Here is an 18,713-nt window from a genome sequence, read left to right as displayed (position 1 = left end):
GAAAGCATCTGGCCACGTCCCTCCTGAGCTCCTCCTCGGTTCATCTCCATAGGCCTGACTATGGATTTTTCCAGCACAGCAGCAATGATGCCTCTGAAGAGTCAGGTGGGATTCTAATCACTCTGCAGTAATTAATGCAACCACCTTTAGCTACTCTAGCAGTTTGCGGAGAGGTGGTTCTATTTGCTACACACGTACCAGCACTGCAAAAATCCTCTGGGCTGGTGAAGCCAAGCACCCAGAGCCCCATTGGAATGGCCGAGGGGATGGGATGGATGTGGGCAAAGCCCGTGGTGCCCCCAGCTCTGGGCTGTGTGCTGCAGGGAGCGCCAAGGCTGGGAGGAGAGCTTGGCACGAGCTGCAGAGAAGCCGTGCACATCAGATGGAACTGAGCAGTGGGGGGCAGCCTGGAAGTGCTGTTTCCACCAAAAAATAAAATGAAATAAAATGAATGGATTTCATGCATTCCTTTGGGCAAAGTCAGCCAGATTTTTCTGCAAATTAAACTAACTCAATTACTGAGTTAGCACAAGATGCAATATGTCTGAGAGCCAGCAGAGAAAGAATGTGTCCGTCTTGTTGCAGCATTTGTACACGGCTTCTGAATCTTGAAAATAAAATGACATCGGCCCCAACAGGGGGAGCACCAGGCTGAGGTGCAGGAAACCCACTCCAGGAGCTGCTACTCCACCCCTAGCTCCCTTTGTCATAACAGCAGCACTTGCACCAGATCTGCAGGCTGTCTGTACACACACCCCTTTTCCCCCAGTTTAGCCTCTTGTTCTCTCAATTTATTAACAGGAATTTAACAAGGGCTCAGGTTGGCGTTCTGTGTGTGAGGGTTTCAGTCCAGTAGGATTCTGCTCTGGATGCCAGCGAGGCACATGGCTGATGGAGCATGGAGCATGGAGCATCTACACCAGAGCATCTGCACAGCACATCTGGAAATGAATTCCCACCAAAGCAGAGCAAACTCTTGCAACATAATGATCAGTATTTTTATTTGCACACACTTGCTTTGAAACTACAATTCATATTTAACAAAAGTGTTTCATGCCAACAAAGACTGAAGATCTCGAGGAATAAGAAAAAAAGAAAAAAAAAGGAAAAAAAAAAAGATGCTGTGATTTGTAGACCGGTTTTGCCCACTACACTTCCAATGTGGTTTTTCTGATTTGGCATCACCCAGTTTCCCAGTAGCATCTTGCAGAAAAATAAACGGTGAGAAAATGAATAACGTTCTCCTCTTTATAAATACAAGCGTTGGGTATTAAAATAACATCCATAAATATGAATGACTCAAGGTAGCACGGCTCCTTGTTTAAATAAAGGACAGCGTTGAAACAACATGCCATCATTTCAAACGTTTCAGGTGTGTTTTGCATCGTTGTGCAAAATCAAACAGGAGTTGGGGTCGCCCCGAATGTGTTCAAAAGAGATGGCACGCTTCAGGTCGTTGAAATTATTTTTCTTACATTCATGTTAATAGCTCATGAGAGAACTGGTGAAGGGCTCTGTTGGCTTCTGTGTGAGGGCTGGGGCTGCGCTGGGCAGGGTGGGAGCTGTGGGGAGCCCTGCTGGGGCTGGGAGCAGGACGGGATCCAGTGAAGCTGTGGAGCACCGGTTGGGTGCTGGGTGCTGTGTTCTTCCCCTGCTGCCTCCAAGACAGCTGCACTCCGGACCCTGGAAAGACCAAACCACCTGCATCACTGCCATCAACAGCTTTGCTTTCCTGTGACTGGGAGGAATACAGCTGTACCGCTTCCAATAATTGATGGGAAAAGGTTTATAACTCACAGAGACCTCATTTCCCTCTCTGTGACGTTCCTGCCACCAACAGTTCTGGCTTTTAAATTTGGACTGCGGCGTCACGCGGAAGCAACGGAAAAGCATGAGGAGACACAACACAGGAATATACTAAAATCTCACTGGAATAAAACTGTCTCAGATGGAGCAGCCGCGTAGCAAATATCACTCCTCCAGCAGGAGTCAGTACAAATGTTATTAGAAAAGAGCTGTGCTAATGGTATTTACCCATAGGGAATCATATCCTACAACTGTCAGTTCTGCTAAGACCTCAACTGACATGGAATTATCACATAGAATCTCAGTGTTTGGAGAGGAGAGAGCTGCATCGGTGTCACCTCCCTCACCCCTCAGCAAAGGCCGCACTCCGCAATCTGGAAGAAACGTATCACATCTGTTTGTGTTCTCCTTCAAATGGTTTCAGTAGAATTTCTGAAGTCATACAAAAAAGTAGAAACACCCCATGAATAAACAGTGATACCATGCGAGTCGAATATGCTGATACAATAGTAAAAATTATAGTGATACTTATACAACTCTTCCCAGGTTACAAGGGCATTAGAAACATGAACTGAGAAGTCCTTGCACCCCTGCAGGGCAGTATTATTACCCTCATTTTACAGAGAGAAACTGAGGCAGGGACAGCAGCAGCCCGGGGGCTCAGCCTCTCTGTTGTGATTCTCTGGGAGCAGAAGGGCTGTAGTGCACGATGGTTCCTTGTTGTAAGGCTGCTGATCACCAATTGCTGCTGGCATGGCCACTGGTTGATATGAAGTCATGTTTATGGAGTCAATTCTTACTCAACTCTTCCACTCAACTACTTTGGATTCAACTCTTATTCAACTCTTCCACTCAACTACATGTAAGCGTGTGGAGCTGTACCTCAGCTGCTCTTGTACTACACTGCAGCTCAGTGCCTGCCTAGCACACAGCACTCACACCCTGTAGCTGCAAACAGATGGAACCTAAATGCACAATAATGTTCATGATGACAAGGACTCAAAGTCACCAAGAACTCAAAGTCACATTAAATGTTTCTGTCACATCCTTCATGGGGATGGCCTCGCTCCATTAGAAGGGAAAGAGTGGAATGCCTTTGCTACTGAGTATGAGGGAAAGAAAAGCAGTCCTAATGCCTCGGCTGACAAATGCTCTCTGTCTAGGAAGCCACATCTTGTGAGAAACACTTTATAAATAACACCTGTATTAAAAAACATGGGAAAGCACTTGCTGGACATTTAATGTTTTATGAGGAGCAGCCACAAAGTGAGCAGCTCCGCTCAGAGGCTGGACCAGCTCCTTACTGCCAGTGAGAGCACCACGTCACTGCTCTGCCAGCAGCAACCACTTCCAGATGGACATCCCAGCACAGCTCCTCAGGAGAAACAACAGATTCAGGAACATCTCTTGGTTTTCTCTCCTGCCTCTTTCTGGGTTGGGGAGCTGCACCACGTGCTGTTTTTCTTGCTCCACAAACCCATGCTTTGCTCTATTTCCTCGTATTTTCCTTTTCTTAGAACCATAGAATCATTTGAGTTGGAAGGGACCTTTAGAGGACAACTAGTCTCCTTTTCAGAAGCCTCCCTTTCACATTCCTACACCAGCTGCTGCCTGCTCCTAGCAGATTTAAACACTGAGAGCTCCCTTATTTCCTCAGCATCTGACCTCCACAATCTATTACCTTGTACAGCATGACACCGAGATATCCCCAAACTATGGCAGGCTACTAACAATCAGAAAGACAGAAATAGTCGTGAATGCTGCGTTAGTCCACATGCTTTATGGCGAACAACATACCATAATCTTCAGGTATATAATACACAAAGAGAAAAACGAATGCCCAGACTTGGCTGATGACATGTTTGCCACGGGATAGTTGAAAAATTGTACTCCTAAAATATGTTAAAACGGCTGAGGTCTTTTATTTAGGCAACAATCTGGGGAGCTGTTCGTTGGGGGATGCGCTGGGTCCATCCACCATGGGCTGAGCCCTCCCTGGGGATGCTCCAACCAAGGGCTGTGACCACGAAGGGAGCAGGGCTGCTCACACAACTGGAGTGCTGCAAATCCCAGACGCCAAAGGACGGCTTCGGAAGGCATACGTGGTGCAGGAGCGCCGCGCAGACGCTTCTGTTCACATCCGACCGCGCTTTGCTCACAAACTGTCCCAGGTGCCACGCGGTCACTCCTGCACATCATCGCCATCCAATCTGCAGGACTGGATCTTTCTGGCAGAATCTTTGGCACAGGCTCAATGTTTTATTGTAATAAAAGATGATTAGAAAGTAGGTTCCTGCCCCCCTCCCACCGCCACCCTCCGGTTACATATTCTAGTATAAATGTAAGTCTTTTATGGCAAATATCTGACTTCTTGAGTATGTTTACATGCTGGAAAAACTGTATTCAGTCTGCATGCAGCAACAGAGACATCATGCTTCTGGCATCGTCATGCACATCTGACAGACAAAGAGTGCCTATGGCTGCTACCATTGACAAGGCAGAAGGGAAAAAAAGGAAAACGCACCGCCTATTATTTTACATGCTGTAACAAAACCAAAGTAAGCACAAAAATATTTACTGATATTTGAATTAAGATCTTCTGGTAAGTGGTTAAGAGGAAATATCAAAATTTGTATCTAAGTGAGATAGGAGAGGAGAAGATTGCATTAATTACAGTGTTCATCATTGCAAATAAAATCTATTTCCTTCCCTGTAAGTAATCAGCAGACATGAAATGAAAGCCTAATTGAAACTTGTATAAAACCTGCAGGTAGAGTTATTGTTTAAAAGTAGATCTACATTTAAAAAAACAGATGATACCCTAAGTCATTAGCAATATCCAAAAACTAGAAAAAAACAACCCAAAACAACAGCGAGAAAACATTCAGCTAAACCTAAATGATGTTGTTCAGAACAGGAACTTCCACAAATAAAGCACAATTTGTTTTATAAAACTTTTATAATACTCTGTATGCTTGATATGATTATGTCAATATAGAACTGCTTATTATTAACCCTTATTATTAAGAGTTATTACTAAACATGCAAAATTCATTGCATGAAGCATATGCAAAATGTATTAAATTCCATTCTATCAATAAAACAAGCTTTAGGTGCTTCTTTCAAGCTTGATTATTGTACAGCCCCAAGTTTTCTGAGTTAAAATTGATTACTGTAGGACTAATTCTCAATTAATTGTCACGAGTTGCTCTGGACAAATCAGGAAGTCAGCTGGGACTGCATTTTTGTTAATTTAGCATACACAATATTCCTTCAACTTACTGCCCTATACTGCAGACTACAAACACACGCACGTAAATAAGATGTAAGGGATTACAGTTCTGTTTTACATTCCAGGTTAACAAACTTCATAGTAAAACATTGTTAGTAGAACCAGTCAACAGTGAGCTTGAGGAGTGGTGTAAATGAAATCAACTGAACAAACAATGGCACCCTGGATCACAGAATAATCTCACGGAGATTAAAATTCACAAAAATATTATTAAAATTATTACTATTATTATTATTATTAAAGACAAAACTTCACCCTCGAGTTTATCACATGCTACTTAGCAGAGATCTAGAGATCTGGCCACTGCTGGAGAGCGTTTAAATTCGGTGTTGCTTACAGGATCGGTTCACAAAGCTTTGGGCTCTAATTGGATTTCATCCCCCCCCCCCCCTCCCACTCCCAGCTCGTATTTATTTGCCAGGTTTTGGTAACAACTGCTTTCCACCACGTTCTGCAATGCCTCTCCTCCCCGGCGCTCTCCAGTCCCATGCTCTGCTCTCCCCATGGCGCCCATAGGAGCGGGGAGCACTGGTCCCCTGCAAGGACTGAGAACTGGAGGTGCTTCTCAGGTCGGGTCTTGGATTATTTGTAACAGCGGCGGAGTGAAAAACGGAGCAAAAAGACAACAGGGAGCTACAAAACTATAGAATGTACCAAAAACAGGGAACTTCAGACGAGTCAGTGGAGACTTCTAGTAGGAGAAACGGGCACCGTACGCTAATTTATCTCCCATTAAGACGTTTCGGTTGCAAAGCCAAAATCCTCACTAAGTGGCCTTTCCCCCCCATCTCACACTTTTTAACCCTATAATTTTCAGGCCCAAATGGAACCAAGGCAAAAACCTAAAAATTTTAGGGTTAAGAACCGTTTCCTACTGCGGGATTTGTTCCCGTTCTGCTGTTTCATGCTACATTTTCTAGGAGGGGATGTACAAACTGGGGGTTGACATAGGAGAACCCTTCAAAATCGGATTGATCTATGTTAGCAATGACCAGCTGGTCCGGCGGGGTTAACACCGGCTGTCCTCGTGTGAAGAATTTATCGAAGTTTTCAGCACCTTTGCCACACTGCAAGAGAACAAAAAAAGAGAGAAAAAAGACTGAAAAGATCAGCAATACAGTCAGCAGGTCTGCAGATTTCTCAGGACGAATGCAAGTCTTACAAGTAATTAAGATAACATTTTCTTTTCAGATATTTGAACCAAAACAATCCCAAGCAAATAGAGGAGCTTTTAATTGATGAGTTGTGGTGAAAAGCACCATGAGATGGCAAGTTAAAGAGGCTTAAATATAGAGACAGGTTTTACTAAAGGAAATACGGATGTAACATTTGGGAAATTGTGAACAGATCTGCATACACATACAGATCCATTTGCATGCACGTGTGTTTGTGTATAATCATTACTACAAAATTATACCACGTTATAATGCAGCTGTCTATTATTAGATCAGGAACATGCTTGGTTCCAGAAGGTATTTATTCCAAATCACACTTCAGTCCCACTCGGTGAAGCAGAAATGAAACGAGGCCCTGCAAAGTACTGAAATCCTGGGCAGCCTCATAGGGAACAACGTGGGAACTGCAAGCACAACCAGAGAGCCCTCAAAAGTGTGGAGCAGAGACATAGAGACAAACCTGGCTCTCTTCAGACAGCAGTGAGCACAGAAAAGGAACTGAACTGCTTAGCAGCACCTGAATAACAGTGCACAGTGGATTAAAAGGTAGAAACCGGGACCCAACTGCCCTCACCAGTGCTCCCCATCACAAGGCAGTCCATGTGATTCTGTATGCCTCAGCGCTGGATGCACACTGCAGAGATGTACAGGAACAGCAAGTATTTGATCCTTGCCTTCCAAACTTCCCCCTAGTTTAACCCCCAGAAGCAGTAATGACAATCAGCTCCACGAAATGAAATGGAAGATATTCTTCTTTCCAAGCATCTGCAGGAGGTAACAGACCAAACTAGCAGCAAACTGCTCCCTGCCTAGGAATGGAAGTGGGGCATGGAGTGCACCCTGGGAACAGGCCCACGTTGCAAAATGTGCTATCACAGGTTTCTTTCCTTTTTTGTCCAAGAGAAGAGACTTGTGAAGCCTAACTGAGAAGCGTGGTTACATACAGCTCCACACTGAGTGCTCTTCATTCAGAACAGAAAACAAAAGAAATCAAGTTTGCTGAAAGGGGGAATTTGGAGTGGTGTGGAAACAGTTGAAAGGCAGGAGAGTAAAATCAGCAGCAAGTGAAAAAGGGAGAAGTTGGAAGCAGAACAAAATGAGTTTGGGTGCAAGAAAGACTGCTCATCTGGGGATAAACAGACAGCAATTCTGCACAGAGGTCCAAAGGCAACTCATAAATCTGTTTATTTCAAATCCAGCTACTATAAGAGCTCCTCAAAGAGTGGATGCGTGATGCACACAGTGAATACTTCTTCCTGTTGTCCCTGACCCTTTCCTCCCTACCCTGAAGCAGAGCTGCACTATCATTTATTTTTGTTACTGAATATATCTACATTGGGATTTGGAGGATAACACTGCATTAAACCATTATCTTCTGACTTAGAAGGTAACTTTGAAAGGACAGAAGATGACTTGTACAATATGCCAATATAGAACATTGATTTTTCTGAATTAACTCAACATGAATATAGGTGCACATTTATAGGAGGAACAAACTGGAGGGGAGCCTTAAGGGAATTCAAGGGCGAGACATGTGGCTCATAACCTATCTTGAAAACAGCTCAGTTAGTTTCTTAATTGCTTACAACACACCTGGCACACAGACTTGGATATGCCAGCCAGTCTGAGCTACAGAGTACTTCTGCTGCCCCAGGCACAAGTTGTTTTATATCTCAGATGAGAAATACATGCTGAGGTACTGGACCAGTGTGCTGACAACGGGCACTTGTTCAACCTTGGAAGAGTGAAGGCTAATGGCAGATTGCTTTTCTACTGAATATCCTGGCCTTTTGGTCCAGAGAGTGGACAAGAGCTGAACTTTTACAAGGGGAAAACTGCTTTTTTTTTTTTTTTTTTCTTAAGGCAGTGCAGCCAATTCAGAGCAGGGATGTTTTCACAGGAAAGACTTTTTTTTTCCTTTTTTTTTAAATAGATGTTTTATGGAGAAGTCTGATGTTTCTACATAATTATGCTCTATTTTCCCTTTTTCTCCAATAAATGGAATTTAAACCAGCTGTGTCTTGAAACCAAGGTGTGACTGAGAATAAGAGATCACCAGAATTCTTACAAGCATGAGAAAATGTCTTTCCTGCCAAGCAATGACCCTACACCTAAGGGTTATGAATTGTCAGTCTAGAAAAGAACATGTTATTTAAACCAACCAACTGCTGACCCAAAATCTGCAGCTCTGTGTTGGAGTGAGAACTGTGTCTGTCTGCAAAAGCAGCAGGATTGCTCCTGCAGCAAAGTGCTTCCTAGGGAAGGTTATCTGAAAACAAAACAAAGCCAACAAATACGAACACATCTTAAAACAAATTAAGCTTTGCGTGTTTTGGAATCAATACAAATAGAATCAGCAATCACAATAAATGAGTTATACATAGGGTATGTAAATATTAGACTTGGATTTTGAATGATTTTTGTCTGGGAAGATGATGTTTTCCATGTGAATGCTTGCCCAAATCTCCTTGGTATCTTTCAATAGCTGCCTGTATAAACAAAACAGGTCATGATAACCACAGGGAAAGATAACAGCTGCTCTGAACAGGATCCAGGATCCGCCACGAAGTGTGCTCTGATGGAACCGGACTGTATTTCAGGATTTAGCATCTTCATGCTGACGAGCACTCAGTTCCCAAGCTAATAAAGCTTACAGTTGTGGAGGTAGATTTGCTTTATGGTCAGCTTCAATTCTGACTCAAGAAGGACATAATGAAAACCTTACATAAAATGTTTGTAAAGAAGTGAAGCTCCGCCTCTGACAGACAGTTCTGGGAATGGTCTGACAGTGTCAGCAGTGCTGTGCATGGCTTTTTTGCTTATTTATACCTTTCCTTCCATGCAAAATCCACATCCTATGGAAAGGCTGATTTCCCCTAGCATAGAACACTTCTTGGCATACAACTCCTCTTCTGGTGAGAGGAAAAAGGCCTTTGTATGCAGTAAGAAAGGAATGCACCCTGCCTCTGTACACTAGTTAGTGGTGACCCACTAGCACGTCTGCAATGACAAACAGATCAGAGCACAGGGCAACAATCCTATACCTGCCATGCTCTGTGCCTCTCAGCAGAAGTGAAAACAGTGTTAGAGAGCAAAGATTCAACAGTAAGATGTAACAATTTTCAGCTGCTCCTGAAGGAATTGCATCCGTTGGCCAGCACAGATCCCAGCCCACGAGTGCAGACAGGTGCTGGGTGAACGCAGCCATCACCCCAACTCACCACTTTGGGCTTGAAAGGTGGCTGGATCTCTCTGTTTTCCAGTTTCTCCCAGTCAATTCTCCTGAAGAAAGCGTGTTCCCTGATGTCTCTTTCACCTTCGAGGCCGCAGCCAAGGCGCTTTGCGGGATGTTTAGTCATCAGCTGCCAACAAGAAAACACCAAATGATTACACTGAGCACTGCAACTGGACGCGAGGCAGACTTTCCCCAGACTGCAATGTTCTCGGAGATGGAAGTTGCTAATAAAATTGCTGTGAAAAGCTAAAATTATTTTTTTGAGTATAGCTTCTGTTTGGTCACAGGAGACGGCAGCTGCTCCCCGCTCCCCAGTTCCATCTTTGGTCTGTTGGTTCAGCCTTATAAATCTCCAGAACAGCATCCACCCTACCTCAGCAATCAATTAAACGCAATAAATCCCAGTTTGCTGGAGTTGTAGGAAGCACAGCCCTTCCTTCATTGCTCTGGGCCTGCTGAAGATGCCTCGCTACGGAGCCTGCAGCTCCTTGGCACCCAGCTGACAGCATCTCATCCGCGCTTCCTCCCGCGCATCCTTAACGACATCTTCGTCAACACTACACCCAGTTGTACAGATCAAGACTTGAGGAAAAAAAAAACAACACCAGCACTGCATGCTTGGAAACACTGATGTGCTTTGTAATTAACAAGCTCATAAAAAATCTTGTTTGTCAATTAGGCATCGAGCAATGCAGCCTTCAGCTCTCAGTTCCAGTATTGCAGGGACTTTTAAAAGCTCTTCTACAATTAGATGTGATTGATACACTGCTAGCAGCAATACCACAACGCATCTTTTTAAAACCTCAGCTGTACCACTTTACTTTTCCTCCAAATGTTCACTTGATCATATTCCAATTCAGAACCTAAAATAACAGAGATGTGAAGCAAATTTCAGGAAGCCAGCGAAGCTTGGGGCTGGGATGGATCACATCATTCTTCATGCTTAAGAGCAACTTTGCCTCTTCTTTAAAGCTTTTTGAACCCTCTTGCTTGAACAGTGGGAGAAATAAGAGAAATGAGAATCTAGCAGTCATAATTCTGTCCCAAAGTTACTATGACCACCAAACCCAACACACTCAGAATCCACTAAAAGCTGTCAAGCAGACAATTCCCTTTCAGGTCACAGTGGGCAGCACCACCGTGCCTGGCTGTGTGGTCATTTTAGTTTTCTGAACTCCCTTTGCATAAGCAGCCAGTGCAATGGACAGCAAGCAGGAGAGCTGAGAACAAGGTAACTAGATCAGGTTCACATTGTGTTGTGTGAACGTACAATTTTCACAACAAGGCATAAATCTTTACAGAAATATAACATTTAGTTTTTGTTAGCCACAAGCAGCATGTCTATACTGGGTAAGTTCTAAAATTAGAGTGGTCCTTCCTTTTACTTCATTGTTCTAAACAGCTTTTCTTTTTCTTGATGATTTTTCCTTACAGGATTAATATCCAAGCTATGGGCAATACTTCTTACATGCTTGCAAAGGAAAGGAAAAAAGGCATTACCAAATCAACTGACATGATGCAAAGTGAGGTAAGACATCAAAGTAAGGCTTTATAGAGGATGGTTTGGAAAAGCTGTGGAATGATGGTACCCAGGGGAATCGCACGGAGTCAAGAGAAAGTCAACCAAACTCTATTTTTCTGAGCTAATCCCTTCAAATCAAATTTATTATTTTCCATGAAAAAAAATTAGATTAACTCTCAATCTAAGATAAACTTTTGCTCATGCAGTTTGCAACTGGGTCAAGATTTCCCCACAGTTCCCATGCATTTATGCTACAGAATGTCACATAGGCTCATCTTTATTCACGTTGAAAAAATGATTCTTATTAACTCCTCTGTTCTGCTGCTGTGATTAGGGCTGAGGACCACAGCATGTTCCCTGCAGTATCCATCTAAACTGGGAAACCTCCCCACCTTGCCAACATGGGCTGGCACAGCCAAGGGCTGAGGCAAGGCAGGTGGAGATGTTTCACACCATCCTCCTGCTTGGATCCTCCTTTGGATTTGGCAGCTACTGCCTCTTACATTTGTTCTTACCATAAAATAAGCAGACACAGCAGGAGGAGCTGAATTCTTATCAGTGACACCGAGCGACAAGCACTTTATGACAATATAACTTAACACAGCCTGACAGAAATTACACTTAAAATACTAAGCACCATATCAAAGCCAGACAAAGTTATTCACAAGGATTGCCAAAAAGAAGCTTAGTGATAAAGAAACGTCTATCTCACCCCCTTGCAGATGGAGACAGCTTCTTTGGACAGTGATTTTGGATAGGAAACATTATGTTCCATTATGGACTGGAAAAGTTCATCTTCGTCTTCTCCATCAAATGGAGGCTGTTAAAATAAATGCTGTTAATTCTCCACTTTTTATGAGGTGGTATAGCAATACTGCAGCCATAGTGGTTCAGGTAAAAGATGCATCCATGCTGCCTCCAGACAATCACAGATGTCCAAAGGCATCAGTGGAAGCAAAGGTTCCTGCTCAGAAATACACAACAAGCATCCAGCCACCTGCAATCTGGGGACCTGCTGACCCAGAAGCTTAGTGTTTAGCAGTCTCAGACAGAAATTGATGACAAAAATTCATTTCTGCTCCCAGCATGGCAGAAAGTTAATGAAAGGTTTGCTGGAGTACCTTCAGTGATTCCATCTTTGTGATAATCTTTCATTAGCTTTTAAAGCTACTGTATACTGGACACCCAAAAGTACTTCAAAGGGTAAAGTTTGGAAACTGTAACTTTCAGTTACCTTCTATTAAGGCATATCTACCCCTCACTTCATTCTAGATGAATCCCAGTTTGTTTTTATAAGATGTGGCTGTAGACTCTGCTTCTGTGAAGGTGGGACTGCATCACAATACAGGGCTGCATTTTAGTTTCAAATACAGGTGAAGAGGGAAGTGCCCCTGGCTGAGTCTCTGGGGTACAGACACTGTAAAGACTCAGCTGGCAGTAAATCTCATTTTCTCAAAAGCACTCAGCTGCCTAATGTTAGCACTGTACACTGTAAATGTTAACAACTGCCACTGCAACCCTTTAAAAACTTTTAAAATGTCAAAAGGGATTTAGCAGAGAAACTATTCAACCCATTTGTTAAAAATGTATGTTTTAAGTTTAAGAAATTCATACCTCTAGCTAACACTCATTGAAAGCTGCTTGCACAAATCTTATCCAACTCAAGACCAATAGAGCTCTCGAAGTTGGTAGTTATATGCAATTTACTGTAGAACAGCATTGCTTTTCTACTTCAGTGACTCAGAGAGCAGCCTCTCATTAACTGTGCAGAATAAGGGGTCTGTAACTAAGCTTATTTAGAGCAGCGAGACCCATACTTTACCCCTAGGACACAGAATACAAAAACTGTATTCTTGTGACTTAACTGCAATGCACAGCATAGACAAAATCTCCCCGTGGTTTCAAACTACTAAGTGGTGTTTCTTCCATTTGACATGCATTTTCCTACTCAAGTGTCTCTCTCCCATTCAGTTTTGAACATGGCTATTTATAACATCATTACAGTACAAAGAAACCATATTCAAAGGCAGTGCTTTATTATGGGGGTGAAATACAAAGGGCTTAAAGACTACATTCTCAGTGAGTCGGAAACAGTCAAGAGTACATGGAGATAATAGTAGTATGAAAGGCCCCACGCTTGTCCCCTAAGGGTCTGGCCCTTCAGCAAGTTTTGAAAGTGAGCAGCATTGGAGCCACCAAGAGGTAACCCTTACCTGGCCAGCTAACATCTCGTAGAGCAGCACTCCATATGCCCACCAATCCACAGACTTCCCATAGGGCTGGTAAGCAATGATCTGTAAAATCACATAAAAACAAAGTCCTATGTTAACTAACTTCTAGTCCTGTGATGTTAGATAAATAGTGCCACAGAGACAAACAGAGTTCTTTGCAAAGTCCCAGAAAGCCAATACTGAATCCTCACTCCAGATAGTAACTGGTTTCAATGGGAGTTGGACAGCTTTGCAAATGCTAGCTAAACCCACCTGTGTGTGTGGACGTTCTAGTACCTTGGGGAAGTCAGCTCTAGGAAATCCTGAGATGTGCATTTGATAATAAAGAATGTGAGTAGAGTAGCACAACTAGCACAAGGCAAAAAATTTATCCATTTGTTTGAGTCAAGGCTTCAGATCACAAGACTCACTAAATTACAGATTATCAACAGCTAAGCCTTTTTTTCAATGTTTATGATTTCTTTTTTACACTCCAAATAAAAAACAAAGTTCAAGAGCGAAACCTTGAAAAGCTCAGTTACTTATTCCAAGCTGCATGACTAAAATGCTTGTAGTATGAAACCAGGTACCAGTCACACCAAAAGGGCAGGAGCCTCTGCTGCTCAGCCTAATGGAAACACCAAGTGTTTTGTGCCTTTACACACAGAAAATCTTAAAACATTTCATCCTCAACCTTTTTCTGACGACCTCTCGTCTTATGGAACAGCAAGGTGTGTTGTGAAAAAATAAAGGACAGTTTTTCAGAAAGTCATTAGATTGAAAGGGCAAAACATTCCGTAAGAGGTTTTGATAGGAACATCTTATCTAAATTTGCAAATGAGAAAAAGATAGATCCATAGCCCTGAGAGGAGAAATCCCTCTAGACAGACAAGCTTTCATCCTGGTCATCACTCTGTCCAGCTAGTCACGATCTGCTTCTTGTAACATCAAAGAGTTTGATGGGAGTACTGACAAGAGGCATTATTTTTAAAAAGCTAATGACATAAAATGAAAGACATAACAAAGCATGTAACTAATGGTGTTGTCTGTTTAACCAGCAAGAAGCAAGTCAAGATTGGGTTGTTCTCTAAATAGCATTCTCATCAGCAAATGCAATCTGCCCCAATTAAATTTGCCTTTGTGAGAGAATATCAAACAGAATCATCAGGAGAGACAGAACTGACATGAATAAAACCTCCTACAGTTAACCTAACATATGGTCAGCGTCATGAGAGCACTGAAATTCCTGTCCTATGTCATTGGCTGAAATATTTATTTGATGCTACATGTTGGCGTCAACAGAAGCTCATGACGAGCGGAGCAGTGGCCCTGCTGAGCTGGCATCCATCTCTCATGCAGAACTGGTTGCGTGATGAGAGTGGGATGCTGAGTAAGAGACACAGACACTGAGTTCAACTGGGACTGGAAATGCACCACTTCAGAAAAGTTCCCTGGAGGCATTCAAAGCCAGGCTGGATGTGGCTCTGGGCAGCCTGGTCTGGCAGTTGGTGACCCTGCACATAGCAGGGGTGTTGAAACTAGATGAACATTGTGGTCCTTTTCAACCCAGGCCGTTCTGTGATTTTATGAAGTTCCACTGCAAATGCAATAGAACAGCTTTTTCATTGCATCTACTGCAAGGTAGGAAGAGTAACATTTTACTGTCAATGTCTGTCGATGTACATAACACTGTAAGGTGTTTTCCTTTGATCCTAATTAAATATACTCATTTGAATCACCTGCCGAATGCTGGTAAGGATGTGATGCAAGTGAAACATGGGAAAGCAATCTGCCACGTTCATTGCCAACCTGTGTGTCATGCATGGAAACCAACAGTTATACCCACACACAACACTGGCAGTTACTCCAAGCATTAATTGGAAAATGTAAAGAAGAGGAAAGAATGCTCATTTTGAGGAAGGGATTACACGTGGGAGGAAGCAGATGAGTTTTCAATATACAGTCCAACATGCATCGGTACAAAGTCAGGAGTTCTACATGTTGTGTTTTCTGCAGCTCCCTCCTCCTCACCCAGCAATCACCAGGCATTACCTTCCAGCTGCACCCAGAGCCAGCGCTGCCTGCTGCCAACAGAATCCTATCTGCATGTATGAATTTGGGGATCTTTCAGGATAAATAGGGGTATATAAACAAAGAGGGGCATATCACTAAATAGCGCAGTGTGCAGAGCAGACACAGAGAGCAGTGAGGGCTATCATGGGACTATAAGTGAAGACTCACACCCTTCTGCTACAATCTCTGCTTTCGACAGGCCTGGAAGGAGCAGAAGATTGATAGGATCCTTCCCCTTCTTTTCCATCACTGATTTAAATGATTGCCTTTTGGCATTTCAGATCTCCCATTTTTCCTACCTACCATTGTGTGTGAAAGCTCTGCCTTTTCAGGCAGAGGATTTGAGAACTCAGGAAGAATTTCTCTCATCAACCCAAACTGGCAGAGGAATGTTGACTGCTTTTTTCCTTTCTTTCTTCTTTTATTTTGCCTCCAAGGAAGGCACAGTGAAGAGCAGGACGTGGAGATTAATACCAGCAATCTGTAGGAATGTTTAGATCACTGCAGCTTGCAGCTGGTAGCCAAATGGGATGAAACGATTATATCCCAGAGGCAAGAGAGAGAATCTTCTGTGAACATATCTTATGTCTACTGGAAAAGTTAAACCACAGTTATTAAAAGAAATAAATATAACTAGCACAAAAAACTTTCCAAACCTATGGCATTCCTATTGCCCTCCCTTAATCCTCGAAAATGTGTGGTTAGAACTTAAGGTTTGAGGTTATTAAATGGAAGAGAATAGGAGAGGATTTTTTTTAATCTAAATTCTTCTGAAATTCCAAACCAGTGCTGTAGGTGCTGCAGGGATGCTCATGGTGGGATCAGCCCTGTGCTGCAGGCAGCGGTGGTGCTGCCAGAATCCCTTCCCACTAATCTCTTGACATCCATCTCCTTCAGTCTCTCTTGACTCACCAAGGGAATATAAAGTATTAATCGATTTCAAGGCTGTTATACTGCCCTGACCATACATATTTATATGCTTAAGTTCAGCATGTCAATAAATACTCTGTGCTAGAGAACCACTGCATGCCCAACAGATGTGGGATTCAACAACTCTAACCTCTTCTCTCTTCTTAATTTGCTATGATTGAAAAAAGGAATATTAATATCAGTGGATATCGGTGTATCAAGTCATAAATGCTAACTTCCCCAAACACACAAAAGGAAAGCATTATTCTATGGTGCACCAAAGCTTGCAGGTCCACTTTTCTGAATGCAATACCAGCATTGTCCCTGTGTTGTCCCTGTGTTGTCCCTGCAGATCTCTGCACCCCAGCCATGGTATTCTTCCCCAGCGTTGACCATAGGAGCCAATTCTCTATTTTTGATTGCCACACACTCACTTCAGATGGTTTATGTAGATTCAGCTCATCTATCTCCATGCAACAGGGAACAGCAACATGCATATTATGCTCATTATGACCTATCATAGGTTTTAGCTCATGGGTATGTGCTAAAATGCTCCTGCAGACAAAACGTGAACCTTACTCTGAAGTTTATCACAGACCTACTTAGCAACATAATGTCTTCAGAAACTAATGCAAATCATACAGCTAACAAAAATATAAGATCTGTTTGTAAGATAATAGGAAGACTAATTTCCTTCAAGTTTTGGTAAAAGGGTTATTGCTGTACAGGAGATTTCCCAGCAAATTAAAATAAACCTAATAAACCTACATTGACCTGTAGTGAGCATTTTGGCACTGATAGCATGTTCTTTGGTATCAAATGACACAAGTCTATTGTCTCACAGAGGACACTTTTTAATGTGTTATATTGGCTTCATTTATGTTTTGACAGAAGAAAATGAAATACTGCTCTGGCTGTTCTGTTATCCTATTGCAAGCAACAGCAATTTGTGAAAAAAAACAAGCTTTTATAATACACAATATTTCATTCTGAGAAGCATGAATGGGGAGGTTGGAGATTCATGATCCTTAGGTCCCTTCCAACCCTGGCCATTCTGTGATTCTGTGAACTAGCAACTGGAAAAATAAACTATTTTTCATTCTACTTTCACAGAGATGGCAAAATTCACCTTTAACACTAATTTGCTTGTCCGTGTACAAATCTCCTCCGCTCCAACAAACACTCAATTACAGCCAGCAATGTTCCAGCCAGCACTGCCTCTTGCTTAACACTCAGCGTATCTTGGATCCTGCATCTTGCACTGAACTTGCAGCCAAACAAATCAAGACTCTTGAAAGCTCAGCAAGCACAAACACCAGATTTTAATATTCATATAGTTGAATCATTTCCAAACTACCACATGTGCTTGTTTTTCATGTTTTGTACCTAAGGTACTGAAATATAAATCTGATCCAGACTAAAAATCTTAATGGTAAGGTCCTATTTCTTTATCACAGTGCTTCAAAACGTGACTGTGTTTCTAAGCATCCCATTTGCACTTTAGACACACTGCAGTTAGGTTTGTCTTTGAATGTGATTTTCAGTACTTCAATGGCTTGAATGCAACAGAGGTATTGGTAAGTCACAGAAAACCCCAGCCAAATGATGGATTTATTATGTCAGCTCCATTCAAGCCCTGATCTTACAGCTTAGTTGAGGTTTTCAATGAGCAGAACTTTCCTGAGATCAAACGCACTGCCTTGGGGCTTTGGTAAGTCATGGCCTGGAGCCGACCAAAGCAGCTTTGTATGGAGGTCAAGGAAAAACTTCAAGATTTCACGAGTCTCTTCCTGAAAATCAATGAGATTTGTGACCTCCTAAAAATGCTGAACAATCTTTTCACTACCTGTATTTTGACAGCTGTGTGAACCTATAAAAACATTAAAGAAACTATGTTTGCTCACAGCAAAATGTTTGCTGACCTCATTGGCTACACCCACAAACTTTTTCTGACTTTACACCAAAGCACAAGCAAGTATAGTAACACTTGCAGTCTACAAATTAAATAATCACAAGGGGGTGAGCCTGCTCATTCAGTCTTGCTAGTATGAACAACATTTGAAATAATGATTCTGTACCAAGTTAGGTTTTCCATCAACTAAATTTTAAAATAGCAAAGTCTTAGAGATATCCTCGTGTTAACTCATAGAGATATTCAACATACCTGCAGAAATACAAATAGTACCATCCATAGAGCATCCAGAGCTACAGCCATCAACACGTGGTGGTGTGAAATGCCTGTACTGACAACTGCCAATGGAGAGGATGTCAGACTCTTGAAATGGTGAATATTTACCTCTGGTGCAATGTAGTCTGGGGTGCCACAGAAGGTCCTGGTTGTTACTCCATCGAACATATGTTCTTTGCACATTCCAAAGTCAGCAATTTTAATGTGTCCTTCTGAATCCAACATCACATTATCCAATTTCAGATCTCTATAAAGAAGTAATTCAATGTTAACGTTTAGGATCATTTTCCTTTACATATTCAA

The 18,713-nt window shown here is 42.4% G+C and overlaps 1 protein-coding gene across 2 annotated transcripts in view; it reads right to left on the bottom strand.

Annotated features, from left to right (window-relative positions):
- Window positions 1-3,564: 3,564 nt before the first annotated feature.
- The window catches only part of PRKCA (protein kinase C alpha), a 113,915-nt gene continuing 98,766 nt past the window's right edge, over window positions 3,565-18,713 (bottom strand). For both annotated transcript variants that reach the window (XM_048965510.1, XM_048965512.1), the window contains 5 exons: window positions 18,519-18,657; window positions 13,244-13,324; window positions 11,743-11,850; window positions 9,495-9,635; window positions 3,565-6,165 (listed from right to left, as the gene is read on the bottom strand). In XM_048965510.1, the coding sequence (XP_048821467.1) occupies window positions 6,001-6,165; window positions 9,495-9,635; window positions 11,743-11,850; window positions 13,244-13,324; window positions 18,519-18,657 (634 nt within the window). In that variant the 3' untranslated portion in view covers window positions 3,565-6,000. The remainder of the gene's footprint in view (window positions 6,166-9,494; window positions 9,636-11,742; window positions 11,851-13,243; window positions 13,325-18,518; window positions 18,658-18,713) is intronic.

This window comes from Lagopus muta, chromosome 18 (assembly GCF_023343835.1).
Source record: "Lagopus muta isolate bLagMut1 chromosome 18, bLagMut1 primary, whole genome shotgun sequence".
In the NCBI taxonomy this organism is placed as follows: Eukaryota; Metazoa; Chordata; class Aves; order Galliformes; family Phasianidae; genus Lagopus; species Lagopus muta.
This window is presented reverse-complemented; position numbering and strand designations above follow the sequence as displayed.